The 26,598-nt window shown below is 46.8% G+C and overlaps 2 protein-coding genes across 3 annotated transcripts in view; one reads left to right on the top strand and one right to left on the bottom strand.

Annotated features, from left to right (window-relative positions):
* The window catches only part of SEC24C (SEC24 homolog C, COPII coat complex component), a 275,660-nt gene that overhangs the window by 223,199 nt on the left and 25,863 nt on the right, over positions 1–26,598 (bottom strand). The gene's annotated exons all lie outside the window — the stretch shown is intronic.
* The window catches only part of SYNPO2L (synaptopodin 2 like), a 206,929-nt gene continuing 196,719 nt past the window's right edge, over positions 16,389–26,598 (top strand). Inside the window, exon 1 of one of the 2 annotated variants that reach the window (XM_063961341.1) lies at positions 16,389–16,669. In XM_063961341.1, the coding sequence (XP_063817411.1) occupies positions 16,565–16,669 (105 nt within the window). In that variant the 5' untranslated portion in view covers positions 16,389–16,564. The remainder of the gene's footprint in view (positions 16,670–26,598) is intronic. The other variant, XM_063961342.1, reaches the window with a different exon arrangement.

Raw genomic sequence — 26,598 nt, 5'->3', positions numbered from 1 at the left:
TGATGTTGGCCATAGCAACCAATTTTTTTTTTTTTTTTGTGCTCGAAACAGCTACATAAATGTTAAGTCTAATCCAATTGTTTTGCATGCCCAACATCACCAGTTCTAAACATAGGCCACCTTAAGACATTTTCAACCATATTTTTAATTTTCAATTATTTGCACTATATTTGTTAAAGTTTTGGGCAGACCACTGACTGCCTTGAACAATGTATGAGTGTATTGCTCAACACATTTATTGTATTGTGTGTGTTTTACAAAAGTAAGCTTCATACACAATATGTAAATGTAGTAATTTGTATTTGTTAGAGTTCTTCGTGTTAGCACATTAATTATGGCTCAGAGTCCAACAATTCCCAGAAACATTTTTCAACTGAGTAGGGAACGTTAGAAACCACATATTTCTACAAAAAGGTGAGCTACATTGTTAAGTTTAGGCCACAATCTATTTATCATTTCCAACATGAATATTAAGAAGTAATGCATGTTGACGTAAACCTATAAAAAGACCAATGCAAACTATTACCGTTCCCCTATCATGGTGCCCCCCTTTCATTTTCTTCTGGATCCGCCCCTGCCCCCACCCCAGTGTCACCATTCTCTGCTCCACATCCCAGTGTCATCATCTGTCCCCCCATCCCACTGTCACCATTATCTGCTCTGCTCTACAAAGTTAAACTACCTATCTGAACCTCTATGGGGTAGGTACACAGTGTGCTCCCATGAAGATGCCATTACTCACCCTCCAGCTCAGTTGGACAGTTTCTCCCCGCTGGCCGCTGAGTCTGATCCCGGGCCGGCTCCATGCAGCAATGGCGTCCTGCCCCAGCCCAGGTTGTGCATAAGTAATGCACGATCATCAAGCGGCACTACACGGGAGGTGAGGGGGGAGTAAGGGCGCGTGATGCGTCCGCAGCACAGCACTGACTGTCATTGTCAATGACAGACTCAGTGAAGTCAGTGAAAATCGCAGTACGTGCCGGAGTGCCCTCCATATGCGGCGCCTTACTGGTCCCGTGGGTGCTCATAATTTTCCGTGGATGCTCGGGCCCGGAAGCACCCACGGAATCGGTGCCTATGGGCTGTTGTATTATCACCTCACTGCTTTATCTCTTCTCTAGACTTAATACAGCTGCCTCTAAAAGTGGCCCTGTCAAATTTTGTGTCCCGACATGGGGGTGTCATTCATATCTGATCGTAGATGTGCTAAATTTAGCACATCTATGATCAGTTTCTCAGACATGGGCTAGTCCGCCCCGCATGTCTGGCCCTAACCCCTTCTACCCAGCCCCCCCAAAAGGTTGCAAAAGCATCACACAGCGGCGATGCTTTTGCACCCGCTGAGTAGCTACCTGCCAGCGCAGCTCCTGAGCGCTGGCAGGCCACTACTAGCTGCGTACCGGGCCTCAGCGGCTGCGTGTGACGTCACGCAGCCGCTGCTGCCCACCCCCGCAATGGTCCAGACACGACTCCGTTGTCCGCACTAGCGCCCTGCCAACGGCGTTCCAACACTGTTGGCAAGCCCCCTCCCGCCCTACGACTGCCTTTGCCTGTCAATCAGGCAGAGGTGATCGCAGCCCAGAAAGGCTTTTAGCATCTCACTGGGCTCGCGCTCCATCAGACTGCGATCGCTGCCTCTGCAGCGATCCAGTCTCAATTAGGCCCGTGGGCAGCACAAGAGGTATAACATACCGTGTAGCCATGGCAGCATCACTGGATGGCAGAGTTGCTGTACTACAGATATGGAATTACAGAATGAATGGGGACAATGCAATGTACTGAGTGCGGAGGGCTGTCTGTCATGTGGGGGATCGGGCCACATGACAACACATTAAAGAGGCCCCATAGACACGTCTGCCTACCAGAAACCTTTTTGGTGAGCCCTATGGCCTTTCCGCCCCTGTATATACAGCATCTGTATACCTGCTGTATTCTGGTCAATGTTCATTTGGTACTGTATGTCATCTAGGTGGGTGGTTGGTGCAAACATTGAATAATTTACAGTTGTAATTAATAAGGGGCAATATAATTTTCATATATGCAAATTACTCTGCCACTTAGCCTTTGTGAATGTGGCTGATCTAGTGTTTAGGCTAGATCAGCCACATGCTTGACTGACATGTAGGATTGAGTGAATGGTGATTGGCATACGGTATATTTTAAGAATAATATAGTGTCCCTAATCCTGATGGTTTATGATATAATGTGCCCCTAATATATATATATATTTTTTTTAAACTTACCCTTTGATGCTGAGCATGCCCACTCTCTAGAAAGTCTCGGAGGAGGGAAGATGCAGGGGTGTATGGTGAGGTAAGTAGCTGAAGAGTCACTGGCTAGTACCAGAGCCAGATTCACACACAATATATGAGCCAAAGGGTTCATGTGGGCATTGTACACAGGTGCAACAGTATAAACTCCAGGAAATTTGGTTAGATTTGATCATAGAGGTGCAGAAAGGATAGGCAGTGCCCAGAGGCGTAGCTACACCTTTGGGGGCCCCATAGCACAATGTCCACGGGCCTGCCAGCGCCCCCCCTCCCTGGCTAGACTACTTAGGGCTCAGCCCTTCAACCCCTTTCCCCAGATAGACAGAGAGTGGGTGGAGACGGCGTGCGGGCGCTCACCTTCAAAACCCTGCGTTGGCTGCACTACAGGATCTCCCAGCCTAGTTCTGTCTCTCTCTCCTCACTGACTGAAACATGGAGGAGGCAGGGCTGTAGTCCGGGGATACCCCTGTAGGCACAACTGCGCCTCCTCCCAGCATCAGTGACTGTGAGGAGAGACGGAGCGGCCAGGACAGCAGAAAAATAAAAAGCAGTTAGCAGCACAAATAGGTGCAGGGAGAGGGCAGGGCCCCGGAGGCAGCCAGGGCCCCATAGCAGACGCACTCCCTGCACCTACTGTAGCTACGCCCTTGGCAGTGCCTCCCTTGCCATAGACTTTTACTCCAGAGATTTGACTATAAAAATGATTAGAATAAGAAGATATTTGGAATATATTCTTTGTATTTTTTATATAGCTTATATGCTCCAAACTGACGTATACACAGACACCAGATTTGTTTGGTCAGGCCAAACAAAAAAAAAAAAAGAAAATTCCTTGTTTTCTTAAATATAGATATGATAAAATACATTTCGTTAAAATTCTGGGTGTGTAATTTCAACTAATGTTCTGTTTCAGCTCTATATGAGTATACAATGTGGATGTAATATTCGTCTTGTAGTGCAAATATCAGTGAGAGATTAACCCCTTTTCTCATGGGTTTTGTTGCCCTCTATTAATCTGTTGGACAAACAATTTTGTCAGGATAAAATTGTTTTTTCAACAGATTAAGGGGTCTGTTTACTAAGCCTTGGATGGAGATAAAGTAAACGGATGTAAAGTACCTGCCAATCAGCTCCTATCTGCCATGTCACAGGCTGTGTTTGAAAAATGACAGTTAGGAGCTGATAGGTTGATACTTTATCTCTGTCACTTTATCTCCATCCAGGGCTTAGTAAATAGAGCCCCAACAGAGGGAAACAAAACCTATGAGACAAAAGGGTATATTCAATAAGAGTCGGATCCATTCCATCATACATTTGTCGGAATGGATCCGAACAAGCCCTGTTCAATACAGTGGCCAAATCCGACTGTCGGATTTGGCCGGCGTCCGTGCAGCTGCTGTCAGCAGCTCCCTGTGTGTGAGCTCACAGGGAGCTGCTGGAGGGAGCCGCACATCACGGCACTCAGCCGTGTATCCCAGTGCCGGCCAGGGAGTGCTGCAGGGGGAGCGCCGGCAGGTACCTGCATGCCCTGCTTCTCCTAGCCCGCCACACCGCTCTACATATTCCGCCGCACCGCTCCCCGTCACCTCACCTCAGTCCGACTTTTTTTAAAGTCGGGTTGAGATTGTCGGAAACGGGGCCAAAACCTGTCGGATTTGGCCCCGTTTCCGACAGAAGCACGTGGATTGGCGCCTATTCCACCGATCCACATGTTTTCTGACAAGCCGGGAATTCCAGACTTTTCGGAAAAAAACACAAATATTGAATAGGACGGAACCCCTTCCGACCGAAATCTGTCGGAAGCTGCTGTCTTTCCGACAAGACGGCAGCTTCCGACAGCTATTGAATACACCCAAAAGGCTTACGGGGATATGTACTAAACAGTGATAAAAGCATAGAAGTGAACATTGACGTAACATTTATAATTTGCATACTATAAAAGTATACAGAGCTGCTGATTGGTTGCCATGGGCAACTTCTCTACTGACTCACTTCTCCACTTTTATTGCTGCTTAGTACATGTCCCCTGATCTCTCACTGATATTTTGCACAAGAGTGACCTCAATTAACCCTGCGGTCTACCGTAGACCGCAAAGTTCCCACCATAGACTATACTAGGGTTCACGATCCTCCATTATAGCCTATGCGCTCCGTCTGATGGACAGGCCAGAAGCGGACAGCCAACCAGGAGAGTGATATGACGTGGTGCTCCCTGATTGGCTGACGGGTCCCCAACTGACAGAAGTCACTAGGGGTTCCGCCATTCGGGGAAAGGGGATCCATGTGGCTTTAGATCACAGACAGATATATAGCAGTAGTGTACGGCAGCCGCAGTACTAGTCGTCACTGAGTGACGCACCAATAGAAATATATTTTTGGCTTTGGGTCACACACAGATATATAGCAGCAGTGTACGGCAGTACTGGTAGTCGTCACTGAGTGACGCACCAACAGAAATATATTTTTTGCTCTGGATCGCACACACAGGATATATAGCAGTAGTGTATGGCAGCCACTGTATTAGTAGTCAGAGTGACGCACCAATAGAAATATTTTATTGCTTTAAATCACACACAGAGGATATATAGCAGTAGTGTACAGCAGCCACTGTACTAGTAGTCAGAGTGACGCACCAATAGAAATATATTTTTTGCTTTGGATCACACACAGATATATAGCAGAAGTGTACGGCAGTACTGGTAGTCATCCCTGAGTGATGCACCAATAGAAATATATTTTTTGCTCTGGATCACACACAGAGGATATATAGCAGTAGTGTACAGCAGCCGCAGTATTAGTAGTCAGAGTGACGCACCAATCGATTTATATTTTGTTTGCTTTGGATCACATACAGAGGATATATAACAGTAGTGTACGGCAGTACACAGCCCCTTATAGACAGAGAACAACACCTGGTCCTATACACAGCCACAGTACGCTATATGCAATGCACTGTCTAATATGCAGAGCCCTAACAGAGTGACAGTCACAGCACACCTACATAAGCAGTACCCCAGGTTAACTCAACTCTCCTGCTGCAACCCCTCTGCTCTCTCCTGCCCCCCTCCCCTAACCTGCCTATCCGATTACAGAACAGGATACAGCACAGAAAACAGCACAGAAGGAATACGTCCTTACTGTGCACTTTCCAAGTCCGGAGTGAAGATGGCGCCGATCACCGGGACTATATGTAGAATCCAAAACCCGCGAGATCTGACAGCGGGATAATGACGTTTTGCCTTGTTTTCGGATCCGAGTTAGGTGCAAAAAAACGAGCCTGACTCGGATCCAGGCTCGGATCTCAAAGTTCGGGGGGTTTCGGTTTTCAGGGGACCGAACCCACTCATCCCTAGTTTTTATTACTAAAAACCGCATGTTTACTAAAAAATTTTAAAAATCGCGATTTCTGTTTTAACCCTAAAAATTGCACCCTATTACATTTGCGATTTTTAGCTAAAAATCACAAGTTTCAAACATGCGATTTGATGCAATTTTTAGGACACCTGATAAAAAATTGCATCCTGTTACATCTGGCCCTCTAACTCCTTTCCTTTGCTCATTACCAGTATGCTAGGAGAAGGAGTATAGGTCAGGTACCCTGATGGGTTTTTGGATTCTGGAGTTGTCAACCTCTGATCATATTTGCCTTATACTATCACTCCATGATCAAGCTTATGTAACATCATCCTCACATCACTCATACGCCTATGCCAGCAGAGGCCAAGGGTCCCGAAACGGATTACAGACTCTCTCATTCTGTGACAGACATTAGGCCTTTTGTGGAGAAGTGTCTGAAGCAGAGTGCTTCTATAGTTGAAAGAGGTCTTTGGGTAAGGTGTTAACAATGGTGTGAAAGTGAGTTGAAGGGGCTGGTAGAAGATTTCATAAGGTATAGCAAATTTGGATTGAATGTCAGAGAACAGGGAAAAGAGTCACCCCATGTGATCATTTAAATATCTAATACCACACATATTCCACGGAATGAAGGAGCCCATGGGCCTACCCAGGAGAAAGACTGGGTTATGAAAAATTGGATGATGGGGAGATAAAAAGTATTTTTAATTTGCATTGTCCCAAATTGTCAAGCAATGGCCTATGATTGGGTGACTAGTAGCAGGTTTAGGGTGAGACATTCAATGGAGTCAGAGGAGGAACGAAGACAATCCTAGGGCATCCATTTCAATCAGTGGTCAGATCCTGTTAGTCCCAGGCAGGGGCGTAGGGAGGGCGGTTCTGGTGGAGCTCGAGCTCCAGGCGCCCAAGGCAGTACAGGACGCCGCAGCTCGACTCCGCCGGAACCTCCGCCTGTCCGCACGAAGTTCGCAGCTGTCAGTCACTGACAGCTGCGAGCCTGAGCAGCGTCAGCTCTCTACCTTCCTCCCTCCACCCCTCCGCGCTCTGTGAAGCACGGGCGTCTGACGTCAGATGCCAGACGGGTGGAGACGCGCCGCGGCCAGACTCCACAGGACTGCGGAGACGGAGCAGCAGCAACGGCAAGCAGGAGCGGGGCAGGTGAGTATTGTTTTGTTGTTGTTTTTCTTTGGTGTGTGTAAGCGGCGCCACCAGGGGGCACAAACCAGGGGGCACAACTACTGGGGCACAGCTACAGGGGGTACTACTACTGTGGACAAATCTACATGGGGCACAACTACTGGGGGCAAATCTACAGGGGGCACAGCTACAGGGGGTACTACTACTGTGGGCAAATCTACAGGGGGCACAACTACTGGGGGCAAATCTACTGAGGGTACAGCTACAGGGGGCACAGCTACAGGGGCACACCTACTAAGAACAAATCTACAGGGGCACAGCTACAGGGGGCACAACTACAGGGGCCAAATCTACTGAGGGCACAACTACAGGGGGCAAATCTACAGCTGGCACAGCTACAGGGGGCACAACTACTGGGTCCATAACTACAGGGGGCATAACTGTGGCCATGCCCCTTCCCTATGAAGCCACGCTCCTTTTTTTTCTGCGTGCCTTCGGTGCGCACTATGTTTCACCTAGGGGTGTATAAGTGGAGGGGGGAGGGGGGGGGGGGCGCCAAAGGAAACATTCACTCTGGGTGCCACAAGATCTAGAACCGGCCAAGGTGGCCGCACCCCCAATTCAGTACAGGGCAGGGGGGCGCCGAAACATACCTTGCTCTAGGCACCATGACACCTTGCTACACCTCTGGTCCCAGGACTACCCCAAAGTACACACTGAGCAAACTGCAAGGCCACATAATGGGCCTCATACTGACTTGCATGCAATTCACATGCAAAGCCGATGATCACGTAATTGAGTGATTATTGCAACAGGAAAATATCAGAAAATCCCTATGGAACATGCGTAAATCTCTCTGCACATGTTACATCTGCCCCACCTGCAGTGCAACATGGTTTTACCCATTAGTGTACTTTGGTTTGCTAACCATAGTCAGATGAGGAAACGGCATCTGCCATAGAGCTGGTGCAAATTTTGATGTGATTGCAGACACATCGGAACTAAGGTTGACCCCTGGCAGCCATTTTTTTCCGGATCGGCTGTGTGTGACGTAATGTAGCTGCCCCAAAAACAGTCCCAACTCTCCCCCATCAGATCACTCCGCCAACCCAACGCCACGTTGCCGCCCCGCAAATGCCCTCCGCTGTCAATCACACTGCTGTCGCATCCATGGAGGGTGTAGCCACTATGTGTAAGTCCACACAGCCGCAGTATGGCCGCTGCACATACGCAATTTGCCTCCACTGGCAAACTGCGCTGCAAGCCGCATTAGCGACGGGGTCTGAATGTCCCACACAGTTACAACTGCAACTGCTTCCACCTCTGAAAGGTGCGGATACCAGATATTTTTGCATTACCACAAATTCTTTCCACTAGAGGTTATATAACTATCGCAAATTATAATGGGGGAGAGAGATGGTTTAATCAGTTAGTCTACACTGAGCAATGATATTTTCAGTCATCTGTATTTGTCGATCTGTATCGAGACCCTTGGGTCTGATTGGAGCAGGAGAATAGCTGAAACTAGGTGCTTTAATGAAATCTCTGCTCATCTATGTTTACCTGGACCAGAACAGCACTGGGAATAGGGAACACATTTACATACCTCCCAACATTACCCATTCCTGGAGGGACAGAATACTCTGTTCTTGGGCTTCCTTCTTAATTGGGATTGCCGGCGCCTGTTTTGAACAGGTTAATTGATGCCAAAGATGTTTCACCACAGGTGATGGCAATCGTAAATTAAGAAGGAAGTCCAGGAGCAGAGCATTTTGTCCCTCCTGGAAAGGGTCATGTTGGGAGATATGCATTTAGAGGCCAAACACTGGACTGGAATAGGAACTGGAATCCACTGGAATAAATTCTGGAATTAATTGTGATGAACTCCAGAAGCTGGGGGTTGGTGCCCACTACTGGAAACTCAGGGAAACAGACAAGTAGAAACTCAGAACCCACATTCATTATACTGGAATCAAGAACTCAGAGCTGAGACTACAGGTGGGAAGCTCAGAGCTGTGCATTCAATATAGATACCCAGACCCAGTACTCACACCTCAGAGCACAGGACTGGAAATGCATACCTCCCAACATGACCCTCTCCAGGAGTGACACAATGCTCTGCTTCTGGACTTCCCCCTTAGTTTATGTTTGCCATTACCTGTAGTGAAACACCTTTCTTATCCATTAACCTGTTCAAAACAGGTGTCTGCCATCATAAATTAAGAGAAAAGTCCAGGAGCAGAGCATTGTGTCCCTCCTGGAGATGGTCATGTTGGGAGGTATGGAAATGGAACATGAGACTCAGCACTATCCCCAGCTACCGGATGACCAGCACACAGAGACAAAACACATACACCTATGGTATGCTGGCAGGTGGACTTGTATGATAATGGGAGTACTGGGACAGGTGCTAGATGGGAGCAGAGCACTGCTGAGGAATGATGCAGGGTGGCAATGCAGAGTTCTTGTGGGGAAGAGCCACAGGATGGTAGTGTGGAATGATTGCTAAGCAATAGCAGCAGTGAGGGTGGGACTTACAACAGGAGTGTATGATGATAACAAGAGCACTTGCATCTTAACAGGAGTGCTTGAGGGTTAACATGAGCAATTGTAAAGAAACACAGAGGCGCTTGCAAGTGAAACAGGTACAGAGCAGTAAGCCACTGATGCCCGGAGTCATGCAGATTCCTCTTCAAGTGAGTCTTTTTGGCAATGTTATTCCAGTCAGAATCCTGATACCAGAATCCAGACGCTAACAATGACAATGGATGGCAAGGGTTAGGGTTTGTTTTAGGGTTAAGCACTTGGGGGACTGTTAGGGTGAGGCTGCTGGAGACGTGGGTTAGAGTTAGTGGTAGGGTTAAAATACTCCCCGTGATCTGTCGCCATTTTGAGCGTTGGGGTTCTGCTGTCAGGAACATCGGGATCCGGACCGCCGGTATTTCGATACCAACCCATTGTTCTCAGCTACAATTAGTAACAATCCCAAATATCAACCCTCCTAGGCTAACACAAAAAAAAATCACCCACTGCATCCATTATTTCTCATATTGAGACCCTTTAGGACCAGTTATACATCATTCTTTATAGAAAAGCAGCTCTCAATACAATGAAACTGCAGCAAAGCTTTTTTGATGAAGATGATAATAATAATAATAGCCAAAGTGTTAGCCAATAAACTTAGGCACCCATGACGCCTAGGTTTGATTGACAAGTTCAATATCAATCAAATGGTATTGTCACATACTGTATGACCCCAAGGCCATAAGGTCATGGTGGAGGAATTTCTGGACTTTTACAATTCCCTATAGAATCTTGTCCGGCTCCCCCTCCTTCCTTCACTGAGCCCTATGGACTGCGTTCATACCTAGCAAATACTTATCTGCCCCATCTGTTGGCCTCCCAACTCACTCTTTTTAATGCAGACATATCTTGGGAAGTAATGCTTACGGCTATTAAAACACTAAAGTCCTCTTCTGTCCCAGGTCCTGATGGCTTCTCAGCCCAGTATTACAAGAAATTCTCTAAAAACGTGCTCCTCATCTTACGACTGATTGTAATAACATTTTGGAGGCAGCCACCTTTGACTCATCTACTACCTTGGTGAATATCGTAGTAATCTCAAAGCCTAGCAGAGACCCTATCCAGTATCCACTGTTCTAATTATAAAACCTATCTCTTTAAGACATCGGTCTTAGCCTTACTTATGGCGGTGCCATATTATGTTGTCTTAAGCCTATGGCCGTCAGTGTTTTGTTCCTGAGCATCAGCATCTCCATTGTATACAAACACTCTGACTACATGGATTTAATTTGATAAGGTGATATTGGGTTTAAATCAGGAGAGGAGTTGGATAAAGCTGATACTTTTGTGTCTGGAGAGGGTGGGACAGAGAGGAACCTCAGGTACTGATAACAAAGTTTGCTAAGATCTGTTTCACTGTTAAAAATATCATCATGGAGTTCTTTTAATACAGCGGCGCAGGATACGTCTCCTGAATACATCTAGTCTAATGTGGCAAGGCTGAAATTACTAACATAAAAATGAGATTATGGGCCCTCGTTCAGATGTGGTTGGAGGATCTTTCAATGCTACTTACATAGAAGCAGCAGCAATAGCGCTAATATGGTAATACAGCAAGAGACGTCATGCCTACAGCTGCATTACTGATCCGAACTGAATCCTATGATGCAATATCAAATCTTCCCCGGCACTATCGCCTGGCTGCGTGACCCATGGGGTTGTGTAAACCGGCTGCCAAAGGTGTTCCTTAGAGGCCAGGGAATCTCCGTCTAATAATAGAAATTCTGTCCTCTTCCCTCCTCTCCCCTGCAACAGCGGTGACACACTCCCATTAGGAGAAACAAAGGCCATTGCCACCCCCAAACAGCATCAGACTGTCACTCACTGATACCGATCTGAGTCCATGGTTGCAGGACCCATTTGCGCATGAGCAAAATGGGTCCTGCACATGCTAAAAGTATCAATAATCAGTACTTTGCGCTGGGCAACGGAACTCCATCCACATCTGAATCACCCCCATGGTGCACTAACTGATGAACTCACAAGGGACAGAATAGTATATGGCATATGTTACACCACACACACTTCCATGTAAAGGAGCTGGCTTTAAAAACCACCATAAACATATTCAGTCTGCACGAGCAGGCCAACAAACTGTGCAGCAAGAAGGAAGCTAGTGTATGCAACAAACAAAATCAAGCACAGCCACAATAATACTGTGTGAATTGTAGTGGCTGTTACCCTGAAGGTTGGAAGTGCCCTGCATATAGTAAAGCCTGCAATGCATGTGGCAAGTTTACCCATTTTGCAAGTGGTGCAGGATGACAAACAGTCACGTGTTCCGTGATGAAACAGTCCTCTGTAAAATAATCAAAATTAAGTCGATGTCAGGCTTATCCATGGTCAAGGATTTCCACTGTGAAAGTGTGGACCTCAGGGCACAAAAATATAAAGCGATATCAAGATTAAAATAGGTACTGGTGCCACATGCAGCATGTCCAGAGATCTCCTCTACTGCACCAACCCAATGTTTTGATTGATGTCTCCAAGTCTGTACATCTTATTGCTTATGGTGATCAAAACACAAGGTGTGACCACAATCAATGCCACCACCGGTCCTTTGACCTTTTATATAATTGACAGTGATGTCAATGGTTGTCACAGCTTTAGATGCTAAATGGGGATCCTAGCAGACCACTCTGGACCAAAAGCCTTCAGTGATGACTACTTCCATGACACCACTGGTTACCTATACATTTCTCAGGATGCCTTATGGAATCTGTATTGACAGTAAGATTTTCCTGTATAGAGCACTTGTTTAAGGGTTTTCCATGTGAAATAATTGTGGTGTGGACCACATCCTATTATGGAGTTCCTCAATGGGAGAGCATGATCACCTTCTCATGGTCCTGCATAGAATAGGATCACTTAGCATGAAACTCCACCTTAATAAGCGCTGCTTCCATGTCACTAGGGTTTCCTACGTTGGTTGCATGCTCAGATCCCAAGCTTGACCCTTCGAAAACACAGGCCATACAACTGATGCATATAGCATTAGGCTTACTAAGCCTCCATTGATTCTATGAATAACCTCCCCAAGTTCTTGCCTCAATACAGCAAGGTCACTGTTCCCTTTTGTCAGCTGTTGTACCAGCATGCTGTGTGATGTTGGGACTCCCATCAAAATGATTCTGCTGCAAGTCTATGCTACCCTGCAACCCTTTCTCCCTGTGCTGATCTCTTCTGATATCTACCACATTAGTCTCAGTGTTTTATGCATGCAATGGGCCAAACATTTTGCATCTGCTTCCAGGTCTCTCACTGAGGGTCCTTTTATCAATGATCACATTTGCAATGCGAGCTGGCCGTGATATTACTGTATCATCCAGCACAGGAAGGGAAAGGAAGCCTGTCCCTGCAGGGGTGTAAGTTCATCCCAGTCACTGGAGGCAGGTTGGAGTTTGGTGCCCCCCCTAAAAAAAAGTGAAAACAAATATACTGTGTTTGTGTGTGTGTGTGTGTGTGTGTGTATATGTATGTATATATATATATATATATATATATATATATATACACTGCTCAAAATAATAAAGGGAACACTAAAATAACACATCCTAGATCTGAATGAATGAAATATTCTTATTAAATACTTTGGCCCTCATTCCGAGTTGTTCGCTCGCTAGCTGCTTTTAGCAGCATTGCACACGCTAAGCCGCCGCCCTCTGGGAGTGTATCTTAGCTTAGCAGAATTGCGAACGAAAGATTCGCAAAATTGCGAATAGAAATTTCTTAGCAGTTTCTGAGTAGCTCGACACTTACTCTGCCACTGCGATCAGTTCAGTCAGTTTCGTTCCTGGTTTGACGTCACAAACACACCCAGCGTTCGCCCAGGCACTCCCCCGTTTCTCCAGCCACTCCCGCGTTTTTCCCAGAAACGGCAGCGTTTTTTCACACACACCCATAAAACGGCCAGTTTGCGCCCAGAAACACCCACTTCCTGTCAATCACACTCCGATCACCAGAACGAAGAAAAATCCTCGTAATGCCGTGAGTAAAATACCTAACTTTTGAGTAAAATAACTAAGCGCATGCGCTCTGCGAACATTGGGCATGCGCAGTAAGCGGCTAATCGCAATATAGCGAAATTCGGCAACGAGCGAACAACTCGGAATGAGGGCCTTTGTTCTTCACATAGTTGAATGTGCTGACAACAAAATCACACAAAAATTATCAATGGAAATCAAATTTATTAACCCATGGAGGTCTGGATTTGGAGTCACACTCAAAATGAAAGTGGAAAAACACACTACAGGCTGATCCAACTTTGATGTAATGTCCTTAAAACAAGTCAAAATGAGGCTCAATAGTGTGTGTGGCCTCCACGTGCCTGTATGACCTCCCTACAATGCCTGGGCATGCTCCTGATGAGGTGGCGGATGGTCTCCTGAGGGATCTCCTCCCAGACCTGGACTAAAGCATCTGCCAACTCCTGGACAGTCTGTGGTGCAACGTGGCGTTGGTGGATGGAGCGAGACATGATGTCCCAGATGTGCTCAATTGGATTCAGGTCTGGGGAACGGGCGGGCCAGTCCATAGCATCAATGCCTTCGTCTTGCAGAAACTGCTGACACACTCCAGCCACATGAGGTCTAGCATTGTCTTGCATTATGAGGAACCCAGGGCCAACCGCACCAGCATATGGTCTCACAAGGGGTCTGAGGATCTCATCTCGGTACCTAATGGCAGTCAGGCTACCTCTGGCAAGCACATGGAGGGTTGTGCAGCCCCCCAAAGAAATGCCACCCCACACTATTACTGACCCACTGCCAAACCGGTCATGCTGGAGGATGTCGCAGGTAGCAGAACGTTCTCCTTGGCATCTCCAGACTCTGCCACGTCTGTCACATGTGCTCAGTGAGAACCTGCTTTCATCTGTGAAGAGCACAGGGCGCCAGTGGCGAATTTGCTAATCTTGGTGTTCTCTGGCAAATGCCAAACATCCTGCACGGTGTTGGGCTGGAAGCACAACCCCCACCTGTGGACGTCGGGCCCTCATACCACCCTCATGGAGTCTGTTTCTGATCGTTTGAGTAGACACATGCACATTTGTGGCTTGCTGGAGGTCATTTTGCAGGGATCTGGCAGTGCTCCTCCTGTTCCTCCTTGCACAAAGGCGGAGGTAGCGGTCCTGCTGCTGGGTTGTTGCCCTCCTATGGCCTCCTCCACGTCTCCTGATGTACTGGCCTGTCTCCTGGTAGCGCCTCCATGCACTGGACACTACGCTGGCAGACACAGCAAACCTTCTTGCCACAGCTCGCATTGATGTGCCATCCTGGATGAGCTGCACTACCTGAGCCACTTGTGTGGGTTGTAGACTCCGTCTCATGCTACCACTAGAGTGAAAGCACTGCCAGCATACAGAAACCAGCTGCAGCAGTGGGTGCACTGTTGCTTGTTGCAGCGCAGGCTGAGCTGTACCTGCAGGAGCTGTGCTATCTCCTATTGCAGGTGTTAGCAGGGCTCCTGGGACAGAGACAATTGCAACAGCAGTGGGTGCACCACAGAGCTCCATTGGAAGAGCAGCGGTGTCACTTGGATCCCCCACCACACAGGTGCTGCTGTACATGCATGTGGGAGTTACACCACTGCTTCCCTGTGATGTGCTGAGTGCGGGAGGGGGCTTCTGCGCATGTGCAGTCAACCTGACCACACATTTCCATTTCCGGATTTAGGTTCCTGAGAACCCTGCTGGAACTACACCCCCGATCTGTAGCCCATAAACTATAATGGGCTACCACTATCTGAAGATGGCGGTAGCTGCGGGGTCCAATATCGGTAATGCTTTGCATTCTGGATTTTGGTTAACCTGGTAGCATTGCATCCCCCCATAGAAACCTATGGGGGGTGCGGCTGCCAGTGGGAATGTTAAAATTGGTGGTGGGGAGGGGGGCGCGTAATGACATAAGAGCCCAGACCCCTCTCCCACAGCTAAATGTAATAGCCTATGAGTTCCAGAGGTGCAGGAATTTTGTGCTTTAAAAAAGTGTGCAGATTTGCACAACATTCCTGCACCTCCGGAACTAAGAGGCTATTACATTTAGCCGCCAGCCTCCTTTCTGGACTTCTCCTGGAGAGGAGGCACATAAAGTAGGCAAATTATCCCCATTTCACGTAAAAGCGAGATCCGGTAGAGATCCATCTGACTTAAGGCCCCCGTCCACTAGTGAGACATATCTGAACTGAAAGTCGGATCCGATTATCCCCCGACCTTCCAGGAGTCCTACATTTACAATTTGCAACTGTTTTTTTTTTTTTTACATCTGATGAAACGCATCCGATTGTGTGCAAATGCATTCCGATGTGCACCTTCTCTGATTGCGATAAATATTCATGGCAGCCATGCCGATCTGTGACTCCAAACCGAAGAGCACGGGAACGCATCTCAGATCGGAGTCGGAGGAAAATGACATGTGATGTGACACTTTTCATCCAATTCATCAAACAGAAAGCTCGGAATCGGATGAAAATTGGTTATATCGCACTAGTGGATGGGGGCCTTTAGAATCAATCGTACATACACAAAAATGTTTACATGCACATGCGCTGAGTGGTAAAGATCACTATTTGCGTCCTTGAGGGTAGATCCATCCCACTCATGGAATACTGGTGCATACGTAACTGTGCAATAAAAGGTCCTGTAAAAGATCAGAAACAGTCACCTTCTGAATAATCATGATAGGGGTACAGGTTAGAAACTGAAAACAATTGAAAACAAATGTTGGAATGTCTGGTAGTGTACGCTGTATCTTTTACTGTGACCAAATGCACAGTCAGTTATATTTACCTTATGAATTTAATGGTCTTATGTTTTATCTACACCTGGTATTGGTATTTAGACAATTTGAACAGGTGTGTGCAGAAGGGGTCAAAATGTATTATTACTGAAAGGCTGCTCAGAAAGAGCTGGCTATAATTAGACTGAATTAAGGTTTGTGTGACAACGCTCCATAGACTGGTAGGAGGGATCTGCTTTCAGTGAAGGGGTAAAATAAGGGAGGGAGAGCAAGGAGAGAGGACAGCGAGATTGACATGACATGTGCTGGGGACACCAGTGGACTGTTCCCAAAAGTATCACTGACTCATCGTAACAAGTGGTGAAGCTCCCAGAAGACTTCAGAGCAGCCTGGATCTATGGTCCTGCTGTTTCCTTGTGTAGCCTTCATGGGGAAAGGAGCTATGATGGAGAACAGATAGTCAGAGCTGCAGCACAGGACACAAGCATGGGTAGCGACGACCTTATTCTCATCACCTTGTCCGGAGAGGGTCCCTGGGGCTTCAGACTGCACGGGGGATCGGAGAAGAGCTTACCTCTACTTGTGTCAAAGGTATGCCCTCTTATCATAAGGCCTGACTGCAAAAGGCCAAGTGCTTGCAGTAGCCAACACCTGTTCTTGTTACGTTCAAATTTTCAATGATGCTTTACGATATTTAATGCAATATAATTAATAATCATATATAAATCGTTTCGTCCTTCACCATGGACTAATCTGTTTTATTTTTCTTTATAATCATGCAGAATAAGAACAGTGTGTTCGAATTAAAAAAAAAAAACAATCTCATTCAGTAAACGTATTGTAAGATGTACCAATATTTACAAATAGCAGCACGTTTGAAAATTAATTTTATGTTACCTTCTACATAGTCCAGAGAGATAGGCAGCTGTAAGTAAAAGTCTACTGGAACCAAAAGAATATGGGGGCAGATGTATTAACCTAGAGAAGGTATAAGGAAGTGATAAACCAGTGATATGTGCAAGGTTATAAAGGCAGCAGCCAATCAGCTCCTAACTGTTAATTTACATATTGGAGCTGATTGGCTGGTGCCTTTATCACCTTGCACATATCACTGGTTTATCACTTCCTTATGCCTTCTCCAGGTTAATACATCTGCCCCATGGTTCTGTAGATTAATATACGTTTTACGGAATGAATCCTACTGTTTGCTTGGTAATGAAATTAAGACCTCATTCAGTAAGGATTGCAAAATTTGCTAATCGCAATTCTGACGATTATCGAACGACTGCGCATGCACAGCGTTCGCATTGCACACGCGCAAGTAAAAATGACGACAGAAATTGCATTCACATCATGATCGCAATGTAGTCGCTGTTTGATTAACAGGAAGACAGCATTTCTGAGCGGAAACCTTGCGTTTTCTGGGTGTGTCTGAAAAAACGCAGGGCCTCCGACGTCAGCGATGACCACTTCCAGCCTCTTGTGTCGCAAGAATTGTGAATGACCTTGCCTGGCCCAGATAGGAAAAATGCTCCAGGAATTGCGCATTGTTTTACGATCAGCCCGCGTATTTCATTGCATTTGCAATTTCTGCAATGGCCGTTTTTTCTCTATTTTTGGGCAGCAAATGCTTTTTAGCAGAAATTGCAATCCTTACTGAATGAGGTCCTTAGTCTGTAACCTCCACTGGAGCATGGACTGAGTAAAACATTTGTGCTATGGGGGTAATTCCAAGTTGATCGCAGCAGGAACATTTTTAGCAGTTGGGCAAAACCATGTGCACTGCAGGGGGGCAGATATAACATGTGCAGAGAGAGTTAGATTTGGGTGGGTTATTTTGTTTCTGTGCAGGGTAAATACTGGCTGCTTTATTTTTACACTGCAAATTAGATTGCAGATTGAACACACCACACCCAAATCTAACTCTCTCTGCACGTTATATCTGCCCCCCTACAGTGCACATGGTTTTGCCCAACTGCTAACAAATTTGCTGCTGTGATCAACTGGAATTACCCCCTATGTGTTATATTGACACTACATAAAAAAGGATAAGATTAATGATACTGGCAGCTGCAATTTGTCAAAATCACCAATTTGCCATTCAGCTTGAAGCGCAACTTTAATAAAATCAAAACTTCTGCAGCAAAACAGAACAAACATATTTTGGCAATCTACAGCTTAATAAATAAACCCTTTACTGGCACTATTTCTGGGCACATTAGCATTAGTCACCAAAAGAGTCACTTTCAGTACTAACAGTTTACATCCTTTCATCTACAATTAATAGAATATTTGTTTATTTGCTTTGCTTTATTCCACAGGATCTCTTGATTATTCTTAGTTTTAAGATCATATAATATAGACTAATACAAAATTAGTTATTGAGATTATACTCACCCACACCTAATGACCACCTTTAATCTCGCCCACACTTAATCATAACCCTTGTACTTAAGGGCCCTACACATTAGGCGATGTGCCGCCGAGGTGCCCGACGGCCGATACGGCCGACGGGCGATGCGGCGGCGGGGGGGCAGTGACGGGGGGAGTGAAGTTTCTTCACTCCCCCCGTCACCCGGCTCCATAGACGTGCAGGCAAATATGGACGATCTCGTCCATATTGGCCTGCATGCACAGCCGACATGTTACCAGCGCCCCGCGCATCGTTCATCGCTGGTGACTCCACAATGCACGATATGAACGTTATCTCGTTCATTAATGAACGAGATCGTTCATATCGTGCAGTGATATCGGCATGTCTGTAGGGCCTATTACCCACATCTAAGCTCCACCATTATACTCACCCACACCTATTCACCATGATTATAATCACACACACCTAACCACCACCTGTATACTTACCCATACCTAATCTCCACCATTATAATCTCCCACACTTTATCACACTATTATAATCACTCACACCTACTGACCATCTTTGTGCCCACCTAATTGTCACTGTGGTAGCCACTCACATGTATTCTCCACCAATGTACCCCTCATCCACTCTTACTCACTATTGTTATACTCACACCTAATTAGCATTGATGTACCCATCCACACACAATCACAACTGTTGTACCCACAAACGCCTACTCACCACCATTACGTCCATCCACCCAGGACCGGCTCCAGGCCAATTAGCACAGTGTGAGAACAGATTTTTGGGGGGCTGGATTTCGTGGGGCCTGTCCATGGGCAGCGGACTCCTTGGGACCTCAGGAGGGAAATTGGCGATGGAATATCGGCGCGCCCACTAAGGGTGGTGCCCCTGTTCAGCCACACTGGTCGAACATGCCTCGAACCGGCCCTGCATGCACATCTCATCCAAAAGTTGTACGCACCCACACAAAATCACAATAATTTTAATCAACCACACCTAAGGGGTTATTCAGAATTGTTAGTAAACCAAAAAAGTTAGCAATTGGGCAAAACCATGTTGCACTGCAGGTGGGGCAGATGTAACATGTGCAGAGAGAGTTAGATTTGGGTATGGTTGTGGTGTGTTCAAACTGAAATCTAGATTGCAGTTTAAAAATAAAGCAGCCATTATTTATCATGCACAGAAACAATATAACCCATCCAAATCTAAATCTCTCTGCACATTACATCTGCCCCACCTGCAGTGCAATATGGTGTTGCCCAACTGCTAACTTTTGTGGTTGTGCCAACAACTCTGAATAACCTCCCTAATCACCACAATTGTTCCCACTAACACCATGTTCTTAACATATCTCTGCAGTATAATTTATACTGTGCCTAATAGGCATGCACAGGAAACTCGGTTATAGGGGGTCATTCCGACCCGTTCGCACGCAGCGGTTCCTCGCTGCGGTGCGAACGGGTCAGAAATGTGCATGCGCGGCGGTCATTTTGCGCACGTGCTTCGTTGCTTGGCGACGATCGTCACTGGGCAACGGCGCCGCCAACGACAAATGTGGTCACATTGGTGATCGCAAGAAGATGGACAAGCGGGAGGCGTTCTGGGGCGGATACTCACCGTTTCTAGCCGTTTTCGAGGAGTGGTAAGAGAAACACAGGCGTGTCCAGGAGAACGGAGGGTGGATGTCTGACGTCACAGACCTTCATCGCTGGATCCGTCGCACTGGGTAAGTAGCTGCAGGGCTGGTCTTGTTTTGAATGAAACTTTTTTAGCATAGCAGGGCTGCACAAGCGTTCGCAGCCCTGCTATGCTAAAATACACTCCCCCATAGGCGGAGATTAGTTGATCGCACCAGCAGCAAAAAGTTGCTTGGTGCGATCAACTCGGAATGACCCCCATAGTGTATTGATTGTACTAATTTATCAATGAGTGATAAAACTCGCAGTGAATGATAAAACTTGTTGCGTTTGCGTATGTTAAATGGTGCTCCAGTCAATCAGCACCATTTATCAGACGCAACAAGTTTTATCACACACAGCGAGTTGTATCATTCATTGATAAATGAGCGCCTAAATGTAAAAGGGCCGCACTGGGAGATGCCATCTGATGGGGTGACACAAAAATAGCAGAGCTGATCTTCTTTTATGTGTCATCCCCTTGGATTGTGTTCACAGAGCAGCCGAGAGACCAGGGAAAGGCTAGGGTTGCCGGAGAGCTGGCAAGCCCCCAATATGATGAGAATGGGGCATGAACAACCCCAAAAGCAATCAAAGCTGGCCAGTGACGGAGTGGGGCATGAAGGGCCCACCGGGGGGATGCTGTTGTAGGGGCCCATGCTTAAGATTGTGGCCAGGCTCCACTGGGGTGTGGCCAGCCACCACAGAGCTTGGTAACTATATAATAAACCATATTCTTGTGAAGTATAATGTAACATAAGTATAATGTTTAATTCAAGTGCACTTGGATAGAGTCTGGAACCTGATCCCTAGAGGAGGAGGAGGTGCCACAGGCAGTAGGGTCCAACGGTGGTTTCCCCTGTTGCCCTGTGGGCCAGTCCGACCCTGCTGCTGGCCATGTCCCCTTTCTCCCTAGGGCTCCAAAGAAGACAGGAGCGGAAGTCGGGCATCAGCAGAATGTAAGCCGTCGGCACTGCGGTAGGCCACAGAGGAGGCGGGAAATACCCAACAGTACAGAGTGGCCACCGGCAGTATAGAATGCACACCAAAATAGTACACTAGGGGGTGTGGCTTTGCAGAATACCTGGAGATGCCACTGTATCCATCTATATATCAGTGCCATATAAAAGATGGTTGCAAATAACAAAGATCAGGGTATTTGTTTGCCATAAACACTTTCGTTGATGCCAAGTAACAGAGCAGTCATGAGGTATCTGCAAATCAAGCTATTCAGGGGGCCTGACTTCTCTTGATTACAGTTAGGATTCCCTACAGGCATAGGAATAATAGGAAAAATGTGTAGAGCACAACCAACAATGTCCATGAGAGTAGGGGTGGGATGAAGGGCCCAGGCCAGTAGATAAAATATGTGCTTTATTGTTAGAATTATTTTACAGTATTACTATTTATAAAGTTTAACATATTTATCTACTTTTGCACAATGAAAGTGAAAAGTTAACATATAGGGGCTGATTCAGGTTGCAAAATCAGTGACTGGACCTGCGCATACATGTGCAAATCCCATCCTGCACATGCAGTGCTGTAACTAGACATTTTAGCGCTGTGTGCAAGAAACAGTATCGGTGCCCCCACCCCCTTCATGTAAAATAGGGGTAGTGCGCGACGTATGCGCGCGCAAAAACTATATAGGGGGCGTGGCTTCATGGGGAAGGGGTGTGGCCACAAAATTCAAATTACGGTGCACAGTAGTTTCCATTATTTAAATTAAGCCGCACAGTAGCGCCACTACACCAGGTAGAGCCCCTTTTACACATTACGGCAGAAAGTCCACCTTTTACAAATTACGGCAGACAGCGTCCACTTTTTACACATTACGGAAGATAGAGTCCTCCTTTGCACATTATGGCAGACAGCATCCCCTTTTTACATATTACGGCAGACAGCGTCCCCTTTTTTACATATTACGGCAGACAGCGTCCCACATTTTACACATTACGACAGACAGCATCCCCTTTTTACACATTACGGCAGCCAGAGTACACCTTTTTACACATTACGGCAGCCAGCCCCCTTTTTACACATTACGGCAGACAGCGTCCCCTTTTTACACAATACCGCAGACAGCGTCATCTTTTTACACATTACGTTAGATAGCGAACCCTTTTTAAACATTACGACAGAGTCCCCTTTTTTACACATTACGGCAGACAGTCCCACTTTTTACACATTACGGTAGACAGTACCCCTTTTTACACATTACGGCAGCCAGTCCTCCTTTTTACACATTAAGACAGACAGGCAGAATTGATAGATTGATAGAATAGATGATACTGATACCCCTTTTCCATTTAAGATGCGGGTCGCAGCCGGGAGCCTGACACGGGTGCTACCCGGCTGCGACCTAGATCGGCCCCTTTCCCATCAGCAGTCACCATCCCGACATATTGCCGGGTTGCGGCAGGGGTGGCGCTAGGAGATCACATGATCTCCCAGCGCTGCCCTTCCATACAGTGTAAACGGGAGCCGGGTCACTTGATCCGGGTTTTTCCTGAGGGAGCCGTTTCCACTAGCAAGCGCGCCCCCGTGCATTTACCCGTGTTTTTTGAGCTAGTGGAAAAGGGGTATTCTCTCCCCGCTGGCTCAGGCATTCAGGCTTCTCGGTGCAGCAGCTGCTGGCAGATCCTAGGCACGAGAGGAGGAGGAGGGATGGGGACTCAGGAGCCGCAGCAGCGCACTGTAATTGGTGGTGGCGCCGCTGCAGCTGTCCCTCTCCTTCCACATTGGTTGGCCGCCGCCGCTGTGAATGCTGGGATAAGGGAAGCACAGCTCAGCATTCACAGTGGCGGCAGCCAGCCTATGGGGAAGGAGAGGTACAGCTGCAGCAGCGCCGCCATCAATTGCAGTGCGCTGTTGCCGCTCCCGAGTCCCCCTCCCTCCTCCTCCTTCTCCCCTGCCTCCAGCCAGCTGCTCCTCTCAGGCGGCTTGTAATGAGTCAGTTTGACTCATTACAATGCCGCTGACTAAAGTCATGGGGATGCGGTCAGTTGCGCCCTCAGGGCGACTGCGCTGTGTGCCAGGCACTCCTGGCACACACGTAGTTGCGGCTCTGTGCAAATGCCAGGGACGTGGAGGCGTGAACGGGGGGGGGGGGGTGTCAGTGTTTTTGCGTGTCGTTGCAAGCTGCAAACTAAGAAAAGGCAGAGGGTCTCCTGCCGCCGCAGCCAGGCTGCGCCGGCAGGAGGTATCCACAATTTCAGCGACCAGGCTGTAATTGCGGCACTATAGCAATTTCAGCGGGATCGCAGCGGGTGGGCTGCATGCTAGGTGGCCTTGCCCTGCGATGGGCGGCCACCAGCATGCGATTCAAAAGACTGCAAATTCTGCTAAAAAGCAGAACTTGCAATCCTTACTGAATAACTCCCCCCATAGTTCATTAAGAGACATACATATGTACTAACATAACGTTGTGTGGCCTGTCCAGCTGGAAGCTGATTTAATACATAATTGGTAGAAATTACTTTGGTGTAAACAAAAAACTAAATGGTCTATTTACTGAGCAGTGATAACCCCTATCACCCGTGTATCTGCCTGAGAAAGGATTATTTATGCTTTTTCCAAGTGACTAATAGAAAAGATGGTGATCTCAAAATGGCAATGATGTATGTATGTATGTATGTATGTATATATGTATGTATGTATGTATGTATGTATGTATATATATATATATCTCAAAACATCTGAATAAGCTCTCTTACTCTAATTAGATGATGGTGGATTGTTATACCAGTCCAAATGGGATAAACCTTTTCCCCTTTATGGGGCTCTAAGCCTAGATTGGTTCAGTATTATTTACATTCACTGAATTCTCCCGTCTTTCTGTTGTTTTACATTATCCCCATAGACCTCTGTGGGGATGGCGACCTGATTAACTTATCAAGCAGCAAAAAGAATAGCTCAGGAATCAGGATAGCATTAGCTATACCCAGCAATGGGGTCCTCTGGGTAAAACCACTGTCCACATGCTTGGATGATAACTGCATATATCCCTTCACAGGCTGGATGTAGGAGCCGGGGTCCAGGAAGTCTGCATCGAACGACGGTGACCCTTGGAAACGCCCCCCGTCCCCATTTTGAAGAACGTGGCCAGGTGCCATCCTCGCTCCACCCCCCCCCCCCCCCTCAGACACTGCAGCATGTCAACCATGCTGCGACTGACAGGGTTGCGAGTAACATTGTAAAACTCATTCTGCACATGCACAAGAACGGGTCTTGCACCTGTGCAGTCCCCCCAACATCGTATTTCTTATGCAAACCATTGGGTTGGCGTATAAATGTGAATCAGTCCCTAAGTCCAGTATTCGGCAGTATGTGTGGTAACCTATCAGTAGCGTTACTTTACCGCATGTACCAGGTCGTGCTACCCAGCAGAGGCCCTTTTACTGGTGGCCCGACCCGACATATTGCAGGGACGATGACATGATCTCCAAGCGCCACCTCTTCCTATTTAGCGAATGGGTGCCAGGTTGCATCGACCCGGCTTACCCTTTTACAGTACATCGCAACTTGGGTTGAAGCTCCGTTTAACCCTGGTCGCTACCCAAGTTGAAATACCGGTTTGCCCAACTTGGGTTATTTTAGCTGGCCCCTTTCAGACTGCAGTGCAACCCGGGTTGCTGGCCGTTTACGTGGAATAACCCGGGTTATTGCTGGCGGTCTGAAAAGGGCATAATATGACACTTTCAGCAAGGAAAATATAGCTAAAAGCTAAAAATGAAGATAATTATTATAGGCACATGTGATAAAACTAATCAGTTATTTTGACTTAAAGACGTGTAAAATTGCTAAATGTGGGTAATGAGTCTATGAATTGGCAAATGTATAGATACTGAATGTGATATTTTCAGTAATATTTATTAGCTGTGTAACTTTACACCTATTGCCCCTACAATCTCTCATTATGGTTTTCTCTGATTATTGGGGGTCATTTCCGAGTTGATCGCTAGCTGAAAATGTTCACTGCGCTGCGATTAAGGAAAAAAACGCACTTCTGCGCATGCGTATGTGGCACAGTGCGCACGCGCGACGTACTTTCACAACGGCCGATGTAGTTTCACACAAGGTCTAGCGAAGCTTTTCAGTCGCACTGCTGACCGCAGAGTGATTGACATGAAGTGGGCGTTTCTGGGTGTCAACTGACCGTTTTCAGGGAGTGTTCGAAAAAACGCAGACGTGCCAGGAAAAACGCAGGCATGGCTGGCCGAACGCAGGGCGTGTTTGTGACGTCAAATCCGGAACTGAACAGTCTGAAGTGATCGCACGCGTAGGTCTGAAGCTACTCAGAAACTGCACAATATTTTTTTGTAGCCGCTCTGCAATCCTTTCGTTTGCACTTCTGCTAAGCTAAGATACACTCCCAGAGAGCGGCGGCTTAGCGTTTGCACGGCTGCTAAAAACTGCTAGCGAGCTGATAAAGCTGATTATCTTTACAGGAATGAAAGCTATACCTTAAACACACCTTAAATACACTTCAAACCTTTAGTCGCTGTGGCCGCTATACTTAATTCACACTACGCACCTTTTACGCTATTAGCGTAAAAGGGTTCCGTAGTGTACGGACTTTGCGTACACACGCCGCGCTGACGGTACAAAGTACTCGCAGCGCATACACACCCAGAGATACACTTTAAACCTTCTACAGCAATGCTATGCAATAATAGTACACTGTAAACCTTAGCAGGGCAATGAGCACACGACACCAATTGTGAGTTTACCGCTGGGTTCCGACACCACAGTGGATTATTTCTGAAAGGGGGTTTACAATACAAATTATACACTACAATACAAGACAATATATAACAGAATAATGGCTACAGTCAATGTACATACGTGAGTATATTCGCGTGCGCTTCCCGGTCAGGTCCTCCGTCCTCAAATAGATAACGTTGTGAGTCTTGTGTCTGGCCGGGCTGCAGCAGGCTTTATTTATACAAGTCTTCCAAAAGCAATACAATGGATACTGTATTCCCGTTGTCCATTGGACACAGGAATGCACTTTTACAGTACAGGAGAGGTCATATGTTGATTTGAAAAGGTAGGCGATGTCTTTCTCAACTGCTCTGGTGGGTGGTCTCCTCTGGATTCCCGCCGCATACATAATATAGAGTAAATACAGTTTATATCTATATTCTGCTTCTGCACATAACTATCCGCAGGAACATGCGATCTTCCGCAGACCAACACCGGAATGTTACCCTTAAAATACCCTACAGCTGGATACCAAATACCACCTTATAACCTTAGTCTGTCCCCTCTTATCCTGTAAAGGTGAATCCCTTTGTTCTGCAACCATTTAAACACCTATAACTTTCTAATGTGGTGCAAGGAGACTATGTGTACATTGTGCACTATTTGGATTAAATATGTAATGTGTTTTGATGGCTCTCCATGCGTACACAAACTCTGCCGTAAATATCCATACCACGCGCCGATGCGCAGGTCCG

This window comes from Pseudophryne corroboree, chromosome 3 (genome assembly GCF_028390025.1).
Source record: "Pseudophryne corroboree isolate aPseCor3 chromosome 3, aPseCor3.hap2, whole genome shotgun sequence".
Taxonomy (NCBI): Eukaryota; Metazoa; Chordata; class Amphibia; order Anura; family Myobatrachidae; genus Pseudophryne; species Pseudophryne corroboree.
Note: the sequence above shows the minus strand (reverse complement) of the source record. Positions and strands in the feature narration are given on the sequence as shown.